The 25,479-nt window shown below is 54.2% G+C and overlaps 1 protein-coding gene across 1 annotated transcript in view; it reads right to left on the minus strand.

Annotated features, from left to right (window-relative positions):
• LOC121283785 (B-cell CLL/lymphoma 9 protein-like) overlaps nt 1–25,479 on the minus strand; it is a 366,978-nt gene that overhangs the window by 62,940 nt on the left and 278,559 nt on the right. Inside the window, 1 exon segment of the mRNA XM_041198498.1 lies at nt 20,787–20,810. Coding sequence (XP_041054432.1) covers nt 20,787–20,810 — 24 coding nt within the window.

Below are 25,479 nucleotides of genomic sequence, written 5' to 3' on the forward strand. Positions count from 1 at the left end.
CGCCACCACCTCTTCATCGGGGGAGATGGCAGTGGCCGCCGGCATCGCTTCCCCTTGCGGGGAGGGAGATGGAGTGGTGGCGGGGGGAGGAGGGACGGTGCCAGCCGCAGCCGCTTGGGTGGGGCTCGTGGCCTTGGAGGCGGGGCAGTTCTTCCTCACGTGCCCCGCCTCCTTACAAGCATGGCACTGCATGCCCTCCACGGTCCAGAAGACCCGATAGGCGGTCCCCTCAAAATTGATAGTAAAGGCCCCCTCCAGGCAGTCCTCCTGGGCCAAGCGGACAAATACCTGGCGCCGGAAGGAGTACACGTGGTGGAGGGCCGAGTCTTTGAGGCTGAGCGGGATTGGTGCAACCCCCGACCTGACCTCCCCCAGTTTATTAAGGTGGGGGAGGAGGAGCTCACTGGATAGAAAGGGCGGGACGTTCGAAATAATAATTCTCTGGGCGGTGGCCTCAAGGGGATCCACCGCCAGAAAAGTCCCGCCCACAGTGAGTCCTTTTTGCAGGGCGAGGTGCACCGCCCGCTCGGACCTCAAGAAGAATATGGCCTTCCCATACATTTTAGAGGCCGCGACAATGGCTGAGGGGCCGACGACCCCAGCCATAGCCTTTACGCAGGCCTCTATTGTCATTTCAGGGTGAGCATAGCTCTTTACCCCAAGGGCCCTGGTGAGGAGGCGGAATGGTGACAGGGCAGCAGGAGCAGCTGGAGCTGCAGAAGCAACCACCCCCGCATAGGTTTTCTTTTTTTGAGACCCTGCCACCGGTGACAAAACCGCCTCCACATTAGCCCTCGAGGGCCCGGCCACAGGCGATGGTGAATTGGCATTAGGGCCAGAGCCAAGCCCACCCTGGGAAGGATTGGCCATTTTTTTTAAAAATTTTTAATATATATATATTTTTTTTTTAAAAATATACGTAGTGTTCCTCCCTAGGGAGGAAAGGGGGTGGGGGAGAGAGGTAGAAATAACCTCCCCTCTTTTAGGCAGGAGAGGAGAGGAGGGAGAGGAGTAAAAGACAGGGAGGCACAGGAGGGAAAGGGGTAAAAGTCCAGTTGGGTGTCCTCGATGGTGGATGGACGGTGGGTGGGGGCCTGATGTTCTTCAGGCAGGGGGAGGCGATGTCTTCACCAGCTACTGCTGGACTTACTGGGAAAAGGGCTGGGTTGGGGGAGGGGTGGCAGAAAGATGGTTTTAGCACACACACACACCCTCCCTCTCTTCCTTCCCCAAACCCTCTTGCCTCCCCCTACAAAACACAGTCCTTAATTGCCCCCACCTTAAACAAAAATACACAGTTCAGACACCCACCTAGGATGTTGTTTTTCAACTCAGTTCTGGCCTCCTGGCCTTCCTGTCCTGTAGCAACAGCAGCAACTGTTCTCTTCTCTCCCTCTCCTTTGGCACCACAGGGGCAAGGCATCAGCAGCAGCACTGGAGGAGCAGCAGCAGAAGCAGCAACAGCAGCAGAAGCAACAACCCCAAAGCAGCAGCAGCAGTTGTTCCTCTCTCCCTCCCTTTGCTCAAACCGGGGCAAGGCAGCAGCAGCAGTAGCACTGGAGGAGCAGCAGCAGAAGCAGCAGTAGTATCAGTCACAGAAACACTGAGGAGCACCAACAACACACACCTTCTCTCCTCAGTGTCAAGCAACAAACTGAATTCACAACTGCCAACACAAGACCGTTAAGAAGATGAACTCTTGATAATCTTTTAAATTAAAACCAAATCAACAAAATTGGGATAAATCAGGCACAGCCCCTAATTCAGGTCAGCTGTAAAACCAAGAGCAAAGTTTAAAGGAAACTTACAAACTTTAAATCAAAATGTGATTAAAGGGGTCAACAAAACACCCCAGTCCCCGCGGTGCCCACCGAGCACGGAAGGCCTCAAGAGTGCCAGCAGACACCGCGTGCTCCTTCTCCAGGGACATCCGGCAGCGAAAGTAGCCACGGAAGAGGGACAAACAATCGGGCGGGACTCCCCCGTCGATCGCCCGCTGCCTGGACCTGTTAATGGCCAACTTGGCCAGGCCCAGGAGCAGGTTCACGAGGAGGTCCTCCTCCTTCCCGACCCCCTTCCACACCGGGTGCCCAGAGATCAGGAGCGTGGGGCTGAAGTGCAAACAAAACATCAATAAAAGGTTTTTCAAATAACTAAAAAGGGAGTGCAGCCTACAACACCCTATGTATACATGGTCCACGGACTCCACAAGACCGCAAAAAGGGCATGTGTCCTGAGAGTCCGTGAACCTATGCATCCTCTTATTATAAGGGACTGCTGCATGCAACACCCTCCAACCCAGGTCCCCGATAGAAAGGGGGAGGACACCTCCGTAGAGGGCGTCCCATCGGGGGCCTCCGCCGCCGGACGGCAACAAGGCACGCCAGGGCGTGTCCGGTCGACAGACAAGGGCGAGAAAATGGAAGGTGTGCAGCAGCAGTCCGTACAAAAAGCCCCTCTTTGACGTGCCAAAAGGCACAGAGGGCATGTCCCCGAGGCGGCTCATATTGCGGGGCACCAGCACCCGAGCGAGGGTTCGGGGCTTGGGGCCAATGTAATATTCCGTCCGAACAGGGGAACGCTCAGACGGAAGACCACCGCGCACCTGGGCCACCTCAAGACCCAAAATAACGTCGGGACCGAGCACGTCCATTCTCAGGTCTTGGATGGCATCGGCTGCGACCTGGACACTCACAGACGCGCGTCGCGCCAACTCCTGCGGGAGCATCCAGCCCAGTCCTCCGCCACCCAGCACGTCCCCGATCCTGGTCACCCCTGCGGCCACAGACCTCCTCTCCGCCAACCACTGAAAAGGACGGAGGGGCGGATTCCTGAGCAGCGGCTCTCTGACGATAGCCGCTACTCCTGACGGGGGAGAGCTGAGTCGCGAGGCGACCACTTTCCAGACTTTGATCAGGTCCTGGTAAAAGACGGGCAGCGCCTGCAAGGAGCCACCGAGGCCCAGCTGTTCTATAAACAGGAGCTGCACGTCATAATTCAGGCCGTGCACCTGACGGAAGAAATACGTCATCAGGGCACACCATCTAGGAGGAGGCTCGACGTAGAGGTATCGCTGCAGGGTCTGAAGGCGGAAAGTCGCCACCTGTGTGCGTAGGCACACTAGCGCCTGACCACCCTCCCTAAGCGGGAGACTCAGAACCTCGGCAGCGACCCAGTGCAATCTTTTGTCCCAGAAGAAGTCGACTAACAATCTCTGGATTCTTGTGACAAAGTCCGGGGGAGGGGTCAAAGTGACCAGCCGATACCACAACATGGCGGCGATCAGCTGGTTTATGACCAGAACTCGACCTCGGTAAGATAGCACTTGGAGCAGTCCTGTCTAGCGCCGCAGGCGACGGTGACTTTCGTCTCCAGTTCCTGCCAGTTTGCCGGCCAGGATTCCTCAGCGGGGCAGAGATGGACCCCCAGGTAGAGGAGGCTGGTCCTGCTCCAGGTGAAAGGCCTGAGCTCCTCGGGTAGGGAATCCATCGGCCACTGACCGACCAGGAGTCCAGAACATTTACCCCAGTTGATCCTGGCAGAAGAAGCGGCAGAGTAGACCTCCTGGCACTCGTGCATCCTCCGCAGGTCAGCCGGGTCACTAAACATAAGGAGCACGTCATCGGCGTAAGCCGAAAGGACCACCCCGATGCCCATCCCGCGCAGAACCAATCCCGACAACCTCCTCCGCAAGAGGCGCAGGAAAGGTTCCACGCAAATAGAATACGACTGGCCAGACAGGGGGCAGCCCTGACGTACCCCTCTCCCAAAGCGAAGGGGCGCCGTCAGGGACCCGTTAACCTTCACTAGACACTCCGCGGCGGTGTACAGAAGTCGGATCCGGGCGACAAAATGCGTCCCGAACCCGAAAGCTCGCAGAGTTCCTAGTAAGTATTCGTGATCCACCCTGTCGAATGCCTTCTCCTGATCGAGAGACAGGAAGGCGCTCGACAGACCAGCCCTCTGTGAATGGTGGATGATGTCCCGGACCAGATGGATGTTATCATAAATGGTTCGGTCTGGGACGGTGTAGGACTGGTGAGGGTGGATCATGTGGTCCAGCACGGTGCCGAGCCGAGAAGACATGGCTCGGGTGAAGATTTTGTAGTCCTTGCTGAGAGGGGAGACCGGGCGCCAGTTTTTAAGAAGGCGGAGATCCCCCTTCTTCGGCAGCAGGGCAATCATGGCCCTGCGCCATGAAAGGGGCATCTCCCCGGTAACATTGCTCTCCCCCAGGACCCCCGCGAAGTCGCTCCCCAAGACGTCCCAGAATGCCCTGAAGAACTCCACGGTCAGCCCGTCTAGTCCCGGGGTTTTGCCCCTAGAAAGACCGTCGAGTGCGCCGGTCAGCTCCCTCAGACTTATAGGGGAGTCGAGCTTTCCGGCGCACTCCGGGCCGACCTGCGGCAGGTCCTCCCACAAAACTCTGCAAGCTTCCTCACTGGACGGATCCGGAGAGAACAGGGCAGTGTAGTAATCTCGGGCAATGGCTCTGGTGCCGTCCGGATCCGAGACAAGGGATCCGTCGTCGGCCAGCAGCGTAAAGAGCTGCTTACGGACCCCGTGCCTTTTTGCCAGTGAGTAGAAGGATTGAGAGCCACGGTCCATCTCCTTAAGGAAACAGATCCGCGACCTCACGAACGCGCCCCGAGACCCGACCAGTTGCAGGTCCCGCAGCGCGCCCTTCTTCTCATCGTACACCGACCGCAGGGCCGGGTCCGCGTCGGGCTGACGGAGACGTGCCTCCAGGCCGAGCACCTCCTTCTCCAACTCCTCGACCCTGGATTTGCGTCTCTTTGTCGACACCTTCGCGTACTCTTGACAGAAAACTCGGACGTGAGTCTTGCCCACGTCCCACCATAGCCTCAAGGAGGGGAAGCCTCCCCGCTTCCTTCTCCAACCGGCCCAGAAGAGACGGAACGAGTCCAGGAACCGCTGGTCTTCCAACAACAGGTTATTAAAATGCCAGTACGCGGACCCCGTCCGAGCGCAGAACGAAGTGAGCTCCGCCCACACCAGACGGTGGTCCGTGCACGGAACCTGCTGTATAGAAGCAGCCGGAACGCAGGACACGTACGCCTTCGAAACGTAAAGGCGGTCGAGTCTGGACGCTCCGACTCCAGGTGACACAAATGTGAACACGCTGGAGTCAGGATGGAGATTTCGCCAGACGTCCACTAAGTCGAAGGACCTGACCAGGTCCCGCAACTTACTCACACCTCGCGTGCAGTGCGGGGTACCGTGACGGTCCCGGACCCCGAGGGTGCAATTGAAATCCCCCCCCGAGGACGATGCACTCGCCAGCGTCGATGGAGCCGAGATGAGTGGACACTTCTTCAAAGAAGCTCGCTTGCTGCTGCGTGCCCAGGGGAGCGTACACATTCACAAAGTGAAGCACCGCCCCCCCAGACGCACAGTCAGGTGCAGCAACCGGCCTGGCACTGGCTCCTTGACCCCCAAGAACTCCGGCTGAAAATGCGGGGCCAACAAGATAGCCACCCTGCCTGAATTGGAGGCTAGGTGACTCATGTAGACCCCCCCTCGCCACTCCAGTAGCCATGAGGCTTCGTCTCCCGGAACGGTATGGGTTTCTTGCAGGAAGCACAACGCATACTTCCCGTCCCTGAGGACCGAGAAGTTCTGGAACCTGCGCTGTGCGGCCCTGCTGCCGCGGATGTTGAGGCTGGCTATAATTGTCTTCATTGTCAAAGGTACATCAAACCTTCACCTTAAGTCATTAAAAAGAAGAGGACTTTTTAGTCCTTCCTCTCCTTCAGGAGCCCAGCGAGAAACGTTTGGACCCTCCGCCGCGCGTTCCTATCCAACTCAGGAGACTTGAGAGCCTCGCGAGTGGACCAGAACACCAGCGGAAAAGAATGCCACCGGTCCAAGGCCAACTGAACCCTGTCTCGGCGACCGCGATGACTCGCCAAAAAGTCCCGGAGTTCCCTTGGGGGGATGAGGGGGGAGTCAGTGGAGGGCACCAGGGGATCCACCGCCTCGCTTGAGAGCGACTCAGCGTAATCTCCAGCGCTCACCACGGACACCCCGTCCTCCTCCAGGTCGTCGCCTCCAGCTTCCGACCCCTCCCCCGCATTGAGTACAGGGGCTGATTCGGAGCTGCCAGCTGGCTCCACCTGTACCTCAATCCCACCCCCAGGATCAAGGCCAGAGGGGTCCTCTCTGGTCTCCTCTAAACGTTTTGGGTCAGAGGGCAGCGGCAGTTCTGATGCCCGCTCTCCTCCCGGCACCGGGTCGTCCGGGGAGCTCAGGACAAGTTCCTGACCCAAAACTAGGACGCCCGGTGCTAAGGTTTGGGAGGGAGCAGGAAGGCCTTCCTTCTCACCGCCACCCAATGACCCGTTAACATTTTTTAAATTTTGAAAACTACAGTCCCCCGACGAGCCAGAAGGTACCTCGGGGGTATCGAGGGTTCCTGAGTCGGGCACCACCTCAAGGGAGGTGCCTTCAGTGACCCCCAAGGGGCCCTGTTCAGGGGACTGCAGCAGGTTGACGGGGGTAACAGTGGTGGGAGTCGGTGCAGGGGTTTTGAGTTCCCCCAGAGGACAGGGCGAGATGTTACTTGGTGGAAACGCCAACACCTCTTCATCGGGGGAAGGGACACACCCAACTTCTTCAATTTGGGCATCACCCACCTCCTCCTCCGAAGCGTGACGTCTCTTCCGGGTCAGGCTGGGGGCTAGGGAGACCTCCATTTCCGAGGCCCCCTCCTCCTTGTCCAGCCCTCCCGGACACTCCACCCTCTGGGTTTTGGGTGTTAGATTTCCCGGCTCGGGGTCCCGCGTCTTTTCCCCGCCGGCCCCGGGACCACGCGCAGGGACGACACCGGGCCCAGCACTCGGCGCCTTAGCACCCACGGGCCCGGGAGCACACGCGGACACGACGCCGGGGCCGGATGATGTCTTTTCCCTCGAGCCGGTGCTTGCAGGTGTTTGGGGGTTTTGGGGCGTTTCAGGGGCCGCCTCCAGGTTGCGGGTCTTCCTCCGCGCCTTCTTACGGCGCGGGGGCTCTCCCCCCGCCTCACCGGCAGCCGAGATGGCAGTGGCCGCCGGCGTCGCTTCTCCTTGCGGGGAGGGAGATGGAGTGTTGGCGGGGGGAGGAGGGGCGGTGCCAGCCGTGGCCGCTTGGGTGGGGCTCGTGGCCTTGGAGGCGGGGCAGTTCTTCCTCACGTGCCCCTCCTCCTTACAAGCATGGCACCGCACGCCCTCCACGGTCCAGAAGACCCGATAGGCGGTCCCCTCAAAATTGATAACGAAGGCCCCCTCCAGGCACTCCTCCTGGGCCAAGCGGACAAATACCTGGCGCCGGAAGGAGTACACATGGCGGAGGGCCGAGTCTTTGAGGCCGAGCGGGATTGGTGCAACCCCCGACCTGACCTCCCCCAGTTTATTAAGGTGGGAGAGGAGGAGCTCACTGGATAGAAAGGGCGGGACGTTCGAAATAATAATTCTCTGGGCGGTGGCCTCAAGGGGATCCACCGCCAGAAAAGTCCCGCCCACAGTGAGTCCTTTTTGCAGGGCGAGGTGCACCGCCCGCTAGGACCTCAAGAAGAATATGGCCTTCCCATACATTTTAGAGGCCGCGACAATGGCTGAGGGGCTGACGACCCCAGCCATAGCCTTTACGCAGGCCTCTATTGTCATTTCAGGGTGAGCATAGCTCTTTACCCCAAGGGCCCTGGTGAGGAGGCGGAATGGTGACAGGGCAGCAGGAGCAGCTGGAGCCGCAGAAGCAGCCACCCCCGCGTAGGTTTTCTTTTTTTGAGACCCTGCCACCGGTGACAAAACCGCCTCCACATTAGCCCTCGAGGGCCCGGCCACAGGCGATGGTGAATTGGCCTTAGGGCCAGAGCCACGCCCACCCTGGGAAGGATTGTCCATTTTTTTAAAAAATTTTTAATATATATATATATTTTTTTTTAAAAAAATATACGTAGTGTTCCTCCCTAGGGAGGAAAGGGGGTGGGGGAGAGAGGTAGAAATAACCTCCCCTCTTTTAGGCAGGAGAGGAGGGAGAGGAGTAAAAGACAGGGAGGCACAGGAGGGAAAGGGGTAAAAGTCCAGTTGGGTGTCCTCGATGGTGGATGGACGGTGGGTGGGGGCCTGATGTTCTTCAGGCAGGGGGAGGCGATGTCTTCACCAGCTACTGCTGGACTTACCGGGAAAAGGGCTGAGTTGGGGGAGGGGTGGCAGAATGATGGTTTTAGCACACACACACACACCCTCCCTCTCTTCCTTCCCCAAAACCTCTGGCAGTCTTCTTGCCTCCCCCTACAAAACACAGTCCTTAATTGCCCCCACCTTAAACAAAAATACACAGTTCAGACACCCACCTAGGATGTTGTTTTTCAACTCAGTCCTGGCCTCCTGGCCTTCCTGTCCTGTAGCAACAGCAGCAACTGTTCTCTTCTCTCCCTCTCCTTTGGCACCACAGGGGCAAGGCATCAGCAGCAGCACTGGAGGAGCAGCAGCAGAAGCAGCAACAGCAGCAGAAGCAACAACCCCAAAGCAGCAGCAGCAGTTGTTCCTCTCTCCCTCCCTTTGCTCAAACCGGGGCAAGGCAGCAGCAGCAGTAGCACTGGAGGAGCAGCAGCAGAAGCAGCAGTAGTATCAGTCACAGAAACACTGAGGAGCACCAACAACACACACCTTCTCTCCTCAGTGTCAAGCAACAAACTGAATTCACAATTGCCTCCACAAGATCGTTAAGAAGATGAACTCTTGATAATCTTTTAAATTAAAACCAAATCAACAAAATTGGGATAAATCAGGCACAGCCCCTAATTCAGGTCAGCTGTAAAACCAAGAACAAAGTTTAAAGGAAACTTACAAACTTTAAATCAAAATGTGATTAAAGGGGTCAACAAAACACCCCAGTCCCCGCGGTGCCCACCGAGCACGGAAGGCCTCGAGAGTGCCAGCAGACACCGCGTGCTCCTTCTCCAGGGACATCCGGCAGCGAACGTAGCCACGGAAGAGGGACAAACAATCGGGCGGGACTCCCCCGTCGATCGCCCGCTGCCTGGACCTGTTAATTGCCAACTTGGCCAGGCCCAGGAGCAGGATCACGAGGAGGTCCTCCTCCTTCCCGACTCCCTTCCGCACCGGGTGCCCATAGATCAGGAGCGTGGGGCTGAAGTGCAAACAAAACATCAATAAAAGGTTTTTCAAATAACTAAAAAGGGAGTGCAGCCTACAACACCCTATGTATACATGGTCCACGGACTCCACAAGACCGCAAAAAGGGCATGTGTCCTGAGAGTCCGTGAACCTATGCATCCTCTTATTATAAGGGACTGCTGCATGCAACACCCTCCAACCCAGGTCCCTGATAGAAAGGGGGAGGACACCTCCGTAGAGGGCCTCCCATCGGGGGCCTCCGCCGCCGGACGGCAACAAGGCACGCCAGGGCGTGTCCGGTCAACGAACAAGGGCGAGAAAATGGAAGGTGTGCAGCAGCAGTCCGTACAAAAAGCCCCTCTTTGCCGTGCCAAAAGGCACAGAGGGCATGTCCCCGAGGCGGCTCATATTGCGGGGCACCAGCACCCGAGGGAGGGTTCGGGGCTTGGGGCCAATGTGGAATTCCGTCCGAACAGGGGAATGCTCAGACGGAAGACCACCGCGCACCTGGGCCACCTCAAGACCCAAGATAACGTCGGGTCCGAGCACGACCGTTCTCAGGTCTTGGATGGCATCGGCTGTGACCTGGACACTCACAGACGCGCGTCGCGCCAACTCCTGCGGGAGCATCCAGCCCAGTCCTCCGCCACCCAGCACGTCCCCGATCCTGGTCACCCCTGCGGCCACAGCCCTCCTCTCCGCCAACCACTGAAAAGGACGGAGGGGTGGATTCCTGAGCAGCGGCTCTCTGACGATAGCCGCTACTCCTGACGGGGGAGAGCTGCATCGCGAGGCGACCATGTTCCAGACTTTGATCAGGTCCTGGTAAAAGATGGGCAACGCCTGCAAGGAGCCACCGAGGCCCAGCTGTTCTATAAACAGGAGCTGCACATCATAATTCAGGCCGTGCACCTGACGGAAGAAATACGTCATCAGGGCACACCATCTAGGAGGAGGCTCGACGTAGAGGTATCGCTGCAGGGTCTGAAGGCGGAAAGTCGCCACCTGTGTGCGTAGGCACACTAGCGGCTGACCACCCTCCCTAAGCGGGAGACTCAGAACCTCGGCAGCGACCCAGTGCAATCTTTTGTCCCAGAAGAAGTCGACTAACAATCTCTGGATTTTTGTGACAAAGTCCGGGGGAGGGGTCAAAGTGACCAGCCGATACCACAACATGGCGGCGATCAGCTGGTTTATGACCAGAACTCGACCTCGGTAAGATAGCACTCGGAGCAGTCCTGTCCAGTGCCACAGGCGAGCGGTGACTTTCGTCTCCAGTTCCTGCCAGTTTGCCGGCCAGGATTCCTCAGCAGGGCAGAGATGGACCCCCAGGTAGAGGAGGCTGGTCCTGCTCCAGGTGAAAGGCCTGAGCTCCTCGGGTAGGGAATCCATCTGCCACTGACCGACCAGGAGTCCAGAACATTTACCCCAGTTGATCCTGGCAGAAGAAACGGCAGAGTAGACCTCCTGGCACTCGCGCATCCTCCGCAGGTCAGCCGGGTCACTAAACATAAGGAGCACGTCATCGGCGTAAGCCGAAAGGACCACCCCGATGCCCGGCCCGCGCAGAACCAATCCCGACAACCTCCTCCGCAAGAGCCCTGACGTACCCCTCTCCCAAAGCGAAGGGGGGCCGTCAGGGACCCGTTAACCTTCACTAGACACTCCGCGGCGGTGTACAGAAGTCGGATCCGGGCGACAAAATGCGTCCGAACCCGAAAGCTCGCAGAGTTCCGAGTAAGTATTCGTGATCCACCCTGTCGAACGCTTTCTCCTGATCAAGAGACAGGAAGGCGCTCGACAGACCAGCCCTCTGGGAATGGTGGATGATGTCCCGGACCAGATGGATGTTATCATAAATGGTTCGGTCCGGGACATTGTAGGACTGGTCAGGGTAAATCATGTGGTCCAGCACGGTGCCGAGCCGAGAAGACATGGCTCGGGCGAAGAATTTGTAGTCCGTGCTGAGGAGGGAGACCGGGCGCCAGTTTTTAAGAAGGCGGAGATCCCCCTTCTTCAGCAGCAGGGCAATCACGGCCCTGCGCCACGAAAGGGGCATCTCCCCGGTAGCAATGCTCTCCCCCAGGACCCCCACGAAGTCGCTCCCCAAGACGTCCCAGAATGCCCTGAAGAACTCCACGGTCAGCCCATCTAGTCCCGGGGTTTTGCCCCTAGAAAGACCGTCGAGTGCGCCTGTCAGCTCCCCCAGACTTATAGGGGAGTCGAGCTTTCCGGCGCACTCCGGGCCGACCTGCGGCAGGTCCTCCCACAAAACTCTGCAAGCTTCCTCACTGGACGGATCCGGAGAGAACAGGGCAGTGTAGTAAAGCAACAAACTGAATCCCCAATTGCCTCAGCAAGCTCTGAACTCTTGATGAAGTTACATTGTTTCATAGCTTGTCATTGTGAGATTTGAACTCTTGATCTAGGGGTTACAAAACCAGTACCATAACCACTTGGCTATTTAGGCCAAGCAAACACTATAACTCTTTCGAAGTTAACATGCAGGTACAGCAAGTAATTAGGAAGGCAAATGGCTTGTTGGCTTTTATTAGAGGGGATTGAATTACTGGAATAAAGAAGTCTTGCTATAATTGTACAGGGCTTTGGTGAGACCACACCTCGAATACTGTGTGCAGTTTTGGTCTTCATATTGAAAGAAGAATTCAGTACAGTGAGCATTCACTGGATTGGTTCCTGGGAAAAGTCCTATGATGAAAGGTTGAGTAAATTGGGTCTATATTCTCTGCAGAAAAATGAGAGGTGATCTCATTGAGACATACAAAATTCTGAAGGGGCTGACAAGGTAGACAGCCCAACATGAAAACTAACTTTGCACACAGCAGTGTTAACTTGCACTCAGGTGCAATATTCTGCATTTTGAAGCGATCTTTTATTCATCATTAGACATCTGAAAGTGATCAAGTGAAGTCATTGATCTGAAATGAGTTCGTTCAGCACTCAAACCATATCAGTTGCATACATTAATTTATCTGCAAGCAGCAGCTGACATCATTGGTGTTCAACTGATGTGGAATGATGCCAATTCGGCTCTCAGCTAGCTTTTACTGTGCTCAATTTACAATTTACTGCAGTGTGGTTTAATTGCAGGTACTAGCAATTATTATGGCTTGGCCTAAATAGCCAAGTGGTTATGGTACTGGGTTTGTAACCCCAAGATCAAGAGTTCAAATCTCACAATGGCAAACTATGTAACTTCATCTGAAACAGATGGAAACGGGTTTGTACTCGAAAGAGTTACTAGCAATTATTATGGCTTGGCCTAAATAGCCAAGTGGTTATGGAACTGGGTTTGTAACCCCAAGATCAAGAGTTCAAATCTCACAATGGCAAACTATGAAACAATGTAACTTCATCTGAAACAGATGGAAACAGGTTTACTCAAAAGAGTATCAAGAGTTCAAATCTCACAATGGCAAACTATGAAACATGTAACTTCATCTGAAAAAGATGGAAACAGGTTTGTACTCGAAAGAGTATCAAGAGTTCAAATCTCACAATGGCAAACTATGAAACAATGATTTCAGTCTACAATGGCAAACTATGAAACAATGTAACTTCATCTGAAACAGATGGAAACAGGTTTACTCAAAAAGAGTATCAAGAGTTCAAATCTCACAATGGCAAACTATGAAACAATGTAACTTCATCTGAAACAGATGGAAACGGGTTTGTACTCGAAAGAGTTACTAGCAATTATTATGGCTTGGCCTAAATAGCCAAGTGGTTATGGTACTGGGTTTGTAACCCTAAGATCAAGAGTTCAAATCTCACAATGGCAAAACTATGAAACAATGTAACTTCATCTGAAAAAACAGATGGAAATGTGTTTGTACTCAAAAGAGTTAAAAGGCACTGGTAAAGTTGTTTATTAATCTGAAACAAATGGAATCAAGAGTTCAAATCTCACAATGGCAAACTATGAAACATGTAACTTCATCTGAAACAGATGGAAACAGGTTTGTACTCGAAAGAGTATCAAGAGTTCAAATCTCACAATGGCAAACTATGAAACAATGATTTCAGCCTTCATTTGCTTGGCCTAAATGGCCAAGTGGTTATGGTACTGGGCTTATAACCCCAAGATCAAGAGTTCAAATCTCACAATGGGAAACAATGTAACTTAATCTGAAACAGATGGAAACAGGTTTGTACTTGAAAGAGTTACTCTGTGTAAACAGAAACCAATTTTAGCTTGGCCTAAATAGCCAAGTGGTTATGGTACTGGGTTTGTAACCCCAAGATCAAGAGTTCAAATCTCACAATGGCAAACTATGTAACTTCATCTGAAACAGATGGAAACGGGTTTGTACTCGAAAGAGTTACTAGCAATTATTATGGCTTGGCCTAAATAGCCAAGTGGTTATGGTACTGGGTTTGTAACCCCAAGATCAAGAGTTCAAATCTCACAATGGCAAACTATGAAACATGTAACTTCATCTGAAACAGATGGAAACAGGTTTGTACTCGAAAGAGTATCAAGAGTTCAAATCTCACAATGGCAAACTATGAAACAATGATTTCAGTCTTCATTTGCTTGGCCTAAATAGCCAAGTGGTTATGGTACTGGGTTTATATACCCCAAGATCAAGAGTTCAAATCCCACAATGGCAAACTATGAAACAACTTAACTTCATCTGAAACAGATGGAAATGGGTTTTAAAAAGGCTTGGCCTAAATAGCCAAGTGGTTATGGTACTGGGTTTGTAACCCCATGATCAAGAGTTCAAATCTCACAATGGCAAACTATGAAACAATGTAACTTCATCTGAAACAGATGGAAACGGGTTTGTACTCGAACTCAAAAGAGTATCAAGAGTTCAAATCTCACAATGGCAAACTATGAAACAATGTAACTTCATCTGAAACAGATGGAAACAGGTTTGTACTCGAAAGAGCTACATTAGAAATTAGAGCTTGGCCTAAATAGCCAAGTGGTTATGGTACTGGGTTTGTAACCCTAAGATCAAGAGTTCAAATCTCACAATGGCAAAACTATGAAACAATGTAACTTCATCTGAAAAAACAGATGGAAATGTGTTGGCTTGGCCTAAATAGCCAAGTGGTTATGGTACTGGGTTTGTAACCCCAAGATCAAGAGTTCAAATCTCACAATGGCAAACAATGAAACAATGTAACTTCATCTGAAACAGATGGAAACAGGTTTACTCAAAAAAGAGTATCAAGAGTTCAAATCTCACAAAGATAAAATATGAAACAATGTAACTTCATCTGAAACAGATGGAAATGGGTTTGTACTCAAAAGAGTTACATCGAAGCTTGGCCTAAATAGCCAAGTGGTTATGGTACTGGGTTTATAACCCCAAGCTCAAGAGTTCAAATCTCACAATGATGAAACAATATAACTTCATCTGAAACAGATAGAAATGTGTTTATACTCGAAAGAGTTAAACCAGCTAAGCTTGGCCTAAATAGCCAAGTGGTTATGGTACTGGGTTTGTAACCCCATGGTCAAGAGTTCAGATCTCACAAGGGTAAATTATAAAAGCTTGGCCTAAATAGCCAAGTGGTCATGGTACTGGGCTTGTAACCTCAAGATCAAGAGTTCAAATCTCATAATGGCAAACTATGAAAAAATGTAACTTCATCTGAAACAGGTGGAAACGGGTTTGTACTCAAAAGAGTTACATTAATTTATCTGCAAGCAGCAGCTGACATCATTGGTGTTCAACTGATGTGGAATGATGCCAATTCGGCTCTCAGCTAGCTTTTACTGTGCTCAATTTACAATTTACTGCAGTGTGGTTTAATTGCAGGTACTAGCAATTATTATGGCTTGGCCTAAATAGCCAAGTGGTTATGGTACTGGCTTTGTAACCCCAAGATCAAGAGTTCAAATCTCACAATGGCAAACAATGAAACAATGTAACTTCATCTGAAACAGATGGAAACAGGTTTACTCAAAAAAGAGTATCAAGAGTTCAAATCTCACAAAGATAAAATATGAAACAATGTAACTTCATCTGAAACAGATGGAAATGGGTTTGTACTCAAAAGAGTTACATCTTACTGGGGTGTTTTATTTTGTTGATTTGGTTTTCATTTAAAAGATTATCAAGAGTTCAAATCTCACAATGGCAAACTATGAAACAATGTAACTTCATCTGAAACAGATGGAAACAGGTTTACTCAAAAGAGTATCAAGAGTTCAAATCTCACAATGGCAAAACTATCAAGAGTTCAAATCTCACAAAGGCAAACTATGAAACTTCATCTGAAAAAAAAAAGATGGAAATGTGTTTAAGGGCTTGGCCTAAATAGCCAAGTGGTTATGGTACTGGGTTTGTAACCCCAAGATCAAGGGTTCAAATCTCACAATGGCAAACTATGAAACAATGTAACTTCATCTGAAACAGATGGAAACAGGTTTACTCAAAAGAGTATCAAGAGTTCAAATCTCACAATGGCAAACTATGAAACAATGTAACTTCATCTGAAACAGATGGAAACAGGTTTACTCAAAAAAGAGTATCAAAAGTTCAAATCTCACAATGGCAAACTATGAAACAATCTGGCACTGCAGCTGATCTTAATGAAAAAACATGAATGGAGGGTGGTCAGGCGCTAGTGTGCCTACGCACACAGGTGGCGACTTTCCGCCTTCAGACCCTGCAGCGATACCTCTACGTCGAGCCTCCTCCTAGATGGTGTGCCCTGATGACGTATTTCCTCCGTCAGGTGCACGGCCTGAATTATGACGTGCAGCTCCTGTTTATAGAACAGCTGGGCCTCGGTGGCTCCTTGCAGGCGTTGCCCGTCTTTTACCAGGACCTGATCAAAGTCTGGAAAGTGGTCGCCTCGCGACGCAGCTCTCCCCCGTCAGGAGTAGCGGCTATCGTCAGAGAGCCGTTGCTCAGGAATCCGCCCCTCCGTCCTTTTCAGTGGTTGGCGGAGAGGAGGGCTGTGGCCGCAGGGGTGACCAGAATCGGGGACGTGCTGGGTGGCGGAGGACTGGGCTGGATGCTCCCGCAGGAGTTGGCGCGACGCGCGTCTGTGAGTGTCCAGGTCGCAGCCGATGCCATCCAAGACCTGAGAACGGTCGTGCTCGGACCCGACGTTATTTTGGGTCTTGAGGCGGCCTAGGTGCGCGGTGGTCTTCCGTCTGAGCGTTCCCCTGTTCGGACGGAATTCCACATTGGCCCCAAGCCCCGAACCCTCCCTCGGGTGCTGGTGCCCAGCAATATGAGCCGCCTCGGGGACATGCCCTCTGTGCCTTTTGGCACGGCAAAGAGGAGCTTTTTGTACGGACTGCTGCTGCACACCTTCCATTTTCTCGCCCTTGTCCGTCGACCGGACACGCCCTGGCGTGCCTTGTTGCCGTCCGGCGGCGGAGGCCCCCGATGGGAGGCCCTCTACGGAGGTGTCCTCCCCCTTTCTATCGGAGACCTGGGTTGGAGGGTGTTGCATGCAGCAGTCCCTTATAATAAGAGGATGCATTGGTTCGCGGACTCTCAGGACACGTGCCCTTTTTGCGGTCTTGTGGAGTTCGTGGACCATGTATACATAGGGTGTTGTAGGCTGCACTCCCTTTTTAGTTATTTGAAAAACCTCTTATTGATGTTTTGTTTGCACTTCAGCCCCACGCTCCTGATCTATGGGCACCCGGTGCGGAAGGGGGTCGGGAAGGAGGAGGACCTCCTCGTGAACCTGCTCCTGGGCCTGGCCAAGTTGGCCATTAACAGGTCCAGGCAGCGGGCGATCGACGGGGGAGTCCCGCCCGATTGTTTGTCCCTCTTCCGCGGCTACGTTCGCTGCCGGATGTCCCTGGAGAAGGAGCACGCGGTGTCTGCTGGCACTCTCGAGGCCTTCCGTGCTCGGTGGGCACCGCGGGGACTGGGGTGTTTTGTTGACCCCTTTAATCACATTTTGATTTAAAGTTTGTAAGTTTCCTTTAAAACTTTGTTCTTGGTTTTACAGCTGACCTGAATTAGGGGCTGTGCCTGATTTTTCCCAATTTTGTTGATTTGGTTTTCATTTAAAAGATTATCAAGAGTTCAAATCTTACAATGGCAAACTATGAAACAATGTAACTTCATCTGAATAGGAACAGATGGAAACGGGTTTGTAAAAGAAGAGCTTGGCCTAAATAGCCAAGTGGTTATGGTACTGGGTTTGTAACCCCAAGGTCAAGAGTTCAAATCTCACAATGGCAAACTATGAAACAACGTAACTTCATCTGAATAGGAACAGATGGAAATGGGTTTGTACTCGAAAGAGTTACAGCAAATATGCGCTTGGCCTAAATAGCCAAGTGGTTATGGTACTGGCTTTGTAACCCCATGATCAAGAGTTCAAATCTCACAATGGCAAACTATGAAACAATGTAACTTCATCTGAAACAGATGGAAACAGGTTTACTCAAAAGAGTATCAAGAGTTCAAATCTCACAAAGATAAAATATGAAACAATGTAACTTCATCTGAAACAGATGGAAATGGGTTTGTACTCAAAAGAGTTACATCTTACTGGGGTGTTTTGGTTCCGTCAGGTGCACGGCCTGAATTATGACGTGCAGCTCCTGTTTATAGAACAGCTGGGCCTCGGTGGCTCCTTGCAGGCGTTGCCCGTCTTTTACCAGGACCTGATCAAAGTCTGGAAAGTGGTCGCCTCGCGACGCAGCTCTCCCCCGTCAGGAGTAGCGGTTATCGTCAGAGAGCCGTTGCTCAGGAATCCGCCCCTCCGTCCTTTTCAGTGGTTGGCGGAGAGGAGGGCTGTGGCCGCAGGGGTGACCAGGATCGGGGACGTGCTGGGTGGCGGAGGACTGGGCTGGATGCTCCCGCAGGAGTTGGCGCGACACGCGTCTGTGAGTGTCCAGGTCGCAGCCGATGCCATCCAAGACCTGAGAACGGTCGTGCTCGGACCCGACGTTATTTTGGGTCTTGAGGTGGCCCAGGTGCGCGGTGGTCTTCCGTCTGAGCGTTCCCCTGTTCGGACGGAATTCCACATTGGCCCCAAGCCCCGAACCCTCCCTCGGGTGCTGGTGCCCAGCAATATGAGCCGCCTCGGGGACATGCCCTCTGTGCCTTTTGGCACGGCAAAGAGGGGCTTTTTGTATGGACTGCTGCTGCACACCTTCCATTTTCTCGCCCTTGTCCGTCGACCGGACACGCCCTGGCGTGCCTTGTTGCCGTCCGGCGGCGGAGGCCCTCGATGGGAGGCCCTCTACGGAGGTGTCCTCCCCCTTTCTATCGGGGACCTGGGTTGGAGGGTGTTGCATGCAGCAGTCCCTTATAATAAGAGGATGCATAGGTTCACGGACTCTCAGGACACGTGCCCTTTTTGCGGTCTTGTGGAGTCCGTGGACCATGTATACATAGGGTGTTGTAGGCTGCACTCCCTTTTTAGTTATTTGAAAAACCTTTTATTGATGTTTTGTTTGCACTTCAGCCCCACGCTCCTGATCTATGGGCACCCGGTGCGGAAGGGGGTCGGGAAGGAGGAGGACCTCTTCGTGAACCTGCTCCTGGGCCTGGCCAAGTTGGCAATTAACAGGTCCAGGCAGCGGGCGATCGACGGGGGAGTCCCGCCCGATTGTTTGTCCCTCTTCCGCGGCTACGTTCGCTGCCGGATGTCCCTGGAGAAGGAGCACGCGGTGTCTGCTGGCACTCTCGAGGCCTTCCGTGCTCGATGGGCACCGCGGGGACTGGGGTGTTTTGTTGACCCCTTTAATCACATTTTGATTTAAAGTTTGTAAGTTTCCTTTAAACTTTGTTCTTGGTTTTACAGCTGACCTGAATTAGGGGCTATGCCTGATTTATCCCAATTTTGTTGATTTGGTTTTCATTTAAAAGATTATCAAGAGTTCAAATCTCACAATGGCAAACTATGAAACAATGTAACTTCATCTGAAACAGATGGAAACAGGTTTGTACTCGAAAGAGCTACATGATTGCCAGCTAGCTGGCAAAAAAGCCCTCAGTCACCTGACTGGGCTACCAACTGTGAGATCCTATACATGTCTCCATCAGATCCTAAAAGGATCCAACAGCAATAACAATCAAGAGTTCAAATCTCACAATGGCAAACCATGAAACAATGTAACTTCATCTGAAACAGATGGAAACGGGTTTGTACTCGAAAGAGTTACAATTGGAATGATGTGTTATGCTGTATTTTGAGCTTGGCCTAAATAGCCAAGTGGTTATGGTACTGGGTTTGTAACCCCCAAGATCAAGAGTTCAAATCTCACAATGGCAAACAATGTAACTTTGGTTGTCCCTCCCTCTTCTGTGTCCTCCGGGGTCGCAGATGGACATAATCATGTTCGAGTGGTGGCTGGCGCACCTCTCGAAGCGATACGACGCCGGGTGAGGCCGCGGCGCCCAACATGTAAACCGAGTGGCACGACTTTACAGTGGAGGAACGGGTGTCGGTCGCCAGGTCCGCCGCCTCGACTCAGAGTGTCTCATCCAGCAAGCGCTCTGGGCGCCAGAACCCGCTCCTTCGGCTGAACGCACCATTTCTCTGGCATAAAATAAGACGAAGGTGCATGCGGCAACCCCAGAGTGCTCCCGTGCGCGTGTGTCCTTCGCGCTGACGGTTCCGATAGAATAAAGCTGAAGGTCCTGATACTGAGGAGAGAAGGTGTGTGGTGTTGCTGCTCCTCAGTGTTTCAACTGTTTCTGCTGCTGCCTTTGGGGTTGTTGCTTCTGCTGTGTGCTGCTGCTGCTTCTGCTGCTGCTCCTCCAGTGCTGCCAAAGGAGAGAGAGGGAGAGAAGAGAACAGTTGCTGCTGTTGATACAGGACAGGAAGGCCAGGAGGCCAGGACTGAGTTAAAAAACAACATCCTAGGTGGGTGTCTGAACTGTGTATTTTTGTTTAAGGTGGGGGCAATTAAGGACTGTGTTTTTGTAGGGGGAGGCAAGAAGACTGCCAGAGGAGTTGGGGAAGGAAGAGAGGGAGGGTGTGTGTGTGTGCTGAAACCATCTTTCTGCCACCCCTCCCCCCAACCCAGCCCTTTTCCCAGTAAGGCCAGCAATAGCTGGTGAAGACATCGCCTCCCCCTGCCTGAAGAACATCAGGCCCCCACCCACCGTCCATCCACCATCGAGGACACCCAACTGGACTTTTACCCCTTTCCCTCCTGTGCCTCCCTGTCTTTTACTCCTCTCCCTCCTCTCCTCTCCTGCCTAAAAGAGGGGAGGTTGTTTCTACCTCTCTCCCCCACCCCCTTTCCTCCCTATATATATAAAAAAAATATAAAAAGAAAAAAACAAAATGGCCAATCCTTCCCGGGGTGGGCGTGGCTCTGGCCCTAAGGCCAATTCACCATCGCCTGTGGCCGGGCCCTCGAGGGCTAATGTGGAGGCGGTTTTGTCACCGGTGGCAGGGCCTCAAAAAAAGAAAACTTATGCGGGGGTGGTTGCTTCTGCAGCTCCAGCTGCTCCCGCTGCCCTGTCACCTTTCCGCCTCCTCACCAGGGCACTTGGGGTGAAGAGCTATGCTCACCCTGAAATGACAATAGAGGCCTGCGTAAAGGCTATGGCTGGGGTCGTCGGCCCCTCAGCCATTGTCGCGGCCTCTAAAATGTATGGGAAGGCCATATTCTTCTTGAGGTCCGAGCGGGCGGTGCACCTCGCCCTGCAAAAAGGACTCACTGTGGGCGGGACTTTTCTGGCGGTGGACCCCCTTGAGGCCACCGCCCAGAAAATTATTATTTCGAACTTTTCTATCCAGTGAGCTCCTCCTCCCCCACCTTAATAAATTGGGGGAGGTCAGGTCGGGGGTTGCACCAATCCCGCTCGGCCTCAAAGACTCGGCCCTCCGCCATGTGTACTCCTTCCGGCGCCAGGTATTTGTCCGCTTGGCCCAGGAGGAGTGCCTGGAGGGGGCCTTCGTTATCAATTTTGAGGGGACCGCCTATCGGGTCTTCTGGACCGTGGAGGGCGTGCGGTGCCATGCTTGTAAGGAGGCAGGGCACGTGAGGAAGAACTGCCCCGCCTCCAAGGCCACGAGCCCCACCCAAGCGGTCATGGCTGGCACCGCCCCTCCTCCCCCCGCCACCACTCCATCTCCCTCCCCGCAAGGGGAAGCGACACCGGCGGCCACTGCCATCTCGGCTGCCGGTGAGGCGGGGGGAGAGCCCCCGCGCCGTAAGAAGGTGCAGAGGAAGACCCGCAACCTGGAGGCGGCCCCTGAAACGCCCCAAAACCCCCAAACACCTACAAGCACCGGCTCGGGGGAAAAGACATCATCCGGCCCCGGCGTCGTGTCCGCGTGTGCTCCCGGGCCCATGGGTGCTAAGGCGCCGAGTGCTGGGCCCGGCGTCGTTTCTGCACGTGCTCCCGGGGCCGGCGGGGAAAAGACGCGGGACCCCGAGCCGGGGTATCTAACACCCAAAACCCAGAGGGTGGAGTGTCCGGGAGGGCTGGACAAGGAGGAGGGGGCCTCGGAAATGGAGGTCTCCCTAGCCCCCAGCCTGACCCGGAAGAGATGTCACGCTTCGGAGGAGGAGGTGGGTGATGCCCAAATTGAAGAAGTTGGGTGTGTCCCTTCCCCCGATGAAGAGGTGGTGGCGTCTCCGCCAAGTAAAATCTCACCCTGTCCTCTGGGGGAACTCAAAACCCCTGCACTGACTCCCACCACTGTTACCCCCGTCAACCTGCTGCAGTCCCCTGAACAGGGCCCCTCGGGGGTCACTGAAGGCACTTCCCTTGAGGTGGTGCCCGACTCAGAGACCCTCGATACCCCCGAGGTACCTTCTGGCTCGTCGGGGGACTGTAACTCTCAAAATTTAAAAAATGTTAACGGGTCATTGGGTGGCGGCGAAAAGGAAGGCCTTCCTGCTCCCTCCCAAACCTTAGCACCGGGCGTCCTAGTTTTGGGTCAGGAGCGTGTCCTGAGCTCCCCGGACGACCCGGTGCCGGGAGGAGAGCGGGCATCAGAACTGCCGCTGCCCTCTGACCCAAAACGTTTAGAGGAGACCAGAGAGGACCCCTCTGGCCTTGATCCTGGGGGTGGGATCGAGGTACAGGTGGGGCCAGCTGGCAGCTCCGAATCAGCCCCCGTACTCAATGCGGGGGAGGGGTCGGAAGCTGGAGGCGACGACCTGGAGGAGGACGGGGTGTCCGTGGTGAGCGCTGGAGATTACGCTGAGTCGCTCTCAAGCGAGGCGGTGGATCCCCTGGTGCCCTCCACTGACTCCCCCCTCATCCCCCCAAGGGAACTCCGGGACTTTTTGGCGAGTCATCGCGGTCGCCGAGACAGGGTTCAGTTGGCCTTGGACCGGTGGCATTCTTTTCCGCTGGTGTTCTGGTCCACTCGCGAGGATCTCAAGTCTCCTGAGTTGGATAGGAACGCGCGGCGGAGGGTCCAAACGTTTCTCGCTGGGCTCCTGAAGGAGAGGAAGGACTAAAAAGTCCTCTTCTTCTTTTTAATGACTTAAGGTGAAGATTTGATGTACCTTTGACAATGAAGACGACTATAGCCAGCCTCAACATCCGCGGCAGCAGGGCCGCACAGCGCAGGTTCCAGAACTTCTCGGTCCTCAGGGACGGGAAGTATGCGTTGTGCTTCCTGCAAGAAACCCATACCGTTCCGGGAGACGAAGCCACGTGGCTCCTGGAGTGGCGAGGAGGGGTCTACATGAGTCACCTAGCCTCCAATTCTGGCGGGGTGGCTATCTTGTTGGCCCCGCATTTTCAGCCGGAGATCTTGGGGGTCAAGGAGCCGGTGCCAGGCCGGTTGCTGCACCTGACTGTGCGTCTGGGGGGGGCGGTGCTTCACTTTGTGAATGTGTACACTCCCCTGGGCACGCAGCAGCAAGCGAGCTTCTTTGAAGAAGTGTCCACTCATCTCAGCTCCATCGACACTGGCGAGTGCATCGTCCTCGGGGGGGATTTCAATTGCACCCTCGGGGTCCGGGACCGTCACGGTACCCCGCACTGCACGCGAGGTGTGAGTAAGTTGCGGGACCTGGTCAGGTCCTTCGACTTAGTGGACGTCTGGCGAAATCTCCATCCTGACTCCAGCGTGTTCACCTTTGTGTCACCTGGAGTCGGAGCGTCCAGACTCGACCGCCTTTACGTTTCAAAGGCGTACGTGTCCTGCGTTCCGGCTGCTTCTATACAGCAGGTTCCGTGCACGGACCACCGTCTGGTGTGGGCGGAGCTCACTTCGTTCTGCGCTCGGACGGGGTCCGCGTACTGGCATTTTAATAACCTGTTGTTGGAAGACCAGCGGTTCCTGGACTCGTTCCGTCGCTTCTGGGCCGGCTGGAGAAGGAAGCGGGGAGGCTTCCCCTCCTTGAGGCTATGGTGGGACGTGGGCAAGACTCACGTCCGAGTTTTCTGTCAAGAGTACGCGAAGGGGTCGACAAAGAGACGCAAATCCAGGGTCGAGGAGTTGGAGAAGGAGGTGCTCGACCTGGAGGCACGTCTCCGTCAGCCCGACGCGGACCCGGCCCTGCGGTCGGTGTACGATGAGAAGAAGGGCGCGCTGCGGGACCTGCAACTGGTCGGGTCTCGGGGCGCGTTCGTGAGGTCGCGGATCTGTTTCCTTAAGGAGATGGACCGTGGCTCTCCCTTCTTCTGCTCACTGGAAAAAAGGCACGGGGTCCGTAAGCAGCTCTTTATGCTGCTGGCCGACGACGGATCCCTTGTCTCGGATTAGGAGGGCATCAGGGCCATTGCCCGAGATTACTACACTGCCCTTTTCTCTCCGGATCCGTCCAGTGAGGAAGCTTGCAGAGTTTTGTGGGAGGACCTGCCGCAGGTCGGCCCGGAGTGCGCCGGAAAGCTCGACTCCCCTATAAGTCTGGGGGAGCTGACCGGCGCACTCGACGGTCTTTCTAGGGGCAAAACCTCGGGACTAGATGGGCTGACCGTGGAGTTCTTCAGGGCATTCTGGGACGTCTTGGGGAGCGACTTCGCGGGGGTCCTGGGGGAGAGCATTGCTACCGGGGAGATGCCCCTTTCGTGGCGCAGGGCCGTGATTGCCCTGCTGCCGAAGAAGGGGGATCTCCGCCTTCTTAAAAACTGGCGCCCGGTCTCCCTCCTCAGCACGGACTACAAAATCTTCGCCCGAGCCATGTCTTCTCGGCTCGGCACTGTGCTGGACCACATAATCCACCCTGACCAGTCCTACACCGTCCCGGACCGAACCATTTATGATAACATCCATCTGGTCCGGGACATCATCCACCATTCCCAGAGGGCTGGTCTGTCGAGCGCCTTCCTGTCTCTCGATCAGGAGAAGGCGTTCGACAGGGTGGATCACGAATACTTACTCGGAACTCTGCGAGCTTTCGGGTTCGGGACGCATTTTGTCGCCCGGATCCGACTTCTGTACACCGTCGCGGAGTGTCTAGTGAAGGTTAACGGGTCCCTGACGGCGCCCCTTCACTTTGGGAGAGGGGTACGTCAGGGCTGCCCCCTGTCTGGCCAGTTGTATTCTATATGCGTGGAGCCTTTCCTGCGCCTCTTGCGGAGGAGGTTGTCGGGATTGGTTCTGCGCGGGCCGGGCATCGGGGTGGTCCTTTCGGCTTACGCCGATGACGTGCTCCTTATGTTTAGTGACCCGGCTGACCTGCGGAGGATGCGTGAGTGCCAGGAGGTCTACACTGCCGCTTCTTCTGCCAGGATCAACTGGGGTAAATGTTCTGGACTCCTGGTCGGTCAGTGGCAGATGGATCCCCTACCCGAGGAGCTCAGGCCTTTCACCTGGAGCAGGACCAGCCTCCTCTACCTGGGGGTCCATCTCTGCCCCGCTGAGGAATCCTGGCCGGCAAACTGGCAGGAACTGGAGACGAAAGTCACCGTCGCCTGCGGCGCTGGACAGGACTGCTCCGAGTGCTATCTTACCGAGGTCGAGTTCTGGTCATAAACCAGCTGATCGCCGCCATGCTGTGGTATCGGCTGGTCACTTTGACCCCTCCCCCGGACTTTGTCACAAGAATCCAGAGATTGTTAGTCGACTTCTTCTGGGACAAAAGATTGCACTGGGTCGCTGCCGAGGTTCTGAGTCTCCCGCTTAGGGAGGGTGGTCAGGCGCTAGTGTGCCTACGCACACAGGTGGTGACTTTCCGCCTTCAGACCCTGCAGCGATACCTCTACGTCGAGCCTCCTCCTAGATGGTGTGCCCTGATGACGTATTTCTTCCGTCAGGTGCACGGCCTGAATTATGATGTGCAGCTCCTGTTTATAGAACAGCTGGGCCTCGGTGGCTTCTTGCAGGCGTTGCCCGTCTTTTACCAGGACCTGATCAAAGTCTGGAAAGTGGTCGCCTCGCGACGCAACTCTCCCCCGTCAGGAGTAGCGGCTATCGTCAGAGAGCCACTGCTCAGGAATCCGCCCCTCCG

Source organism: Carcharodon carcharias, chromosome 11, assembly GCF_017639515.1.
Source record: "Carcharodon carcharias isolate sCarCar2 chromosome 11, sCarCar2.pri, whole genome shotgun sequence".
Classification (NCBI taxonomy): domain Eukaryota; kingdom Metazoa; phylum Chordata; class Chondrichthyes; order Lamniformes; family Lamnidae; genus Carcharodon; species Carcharodon carcharias.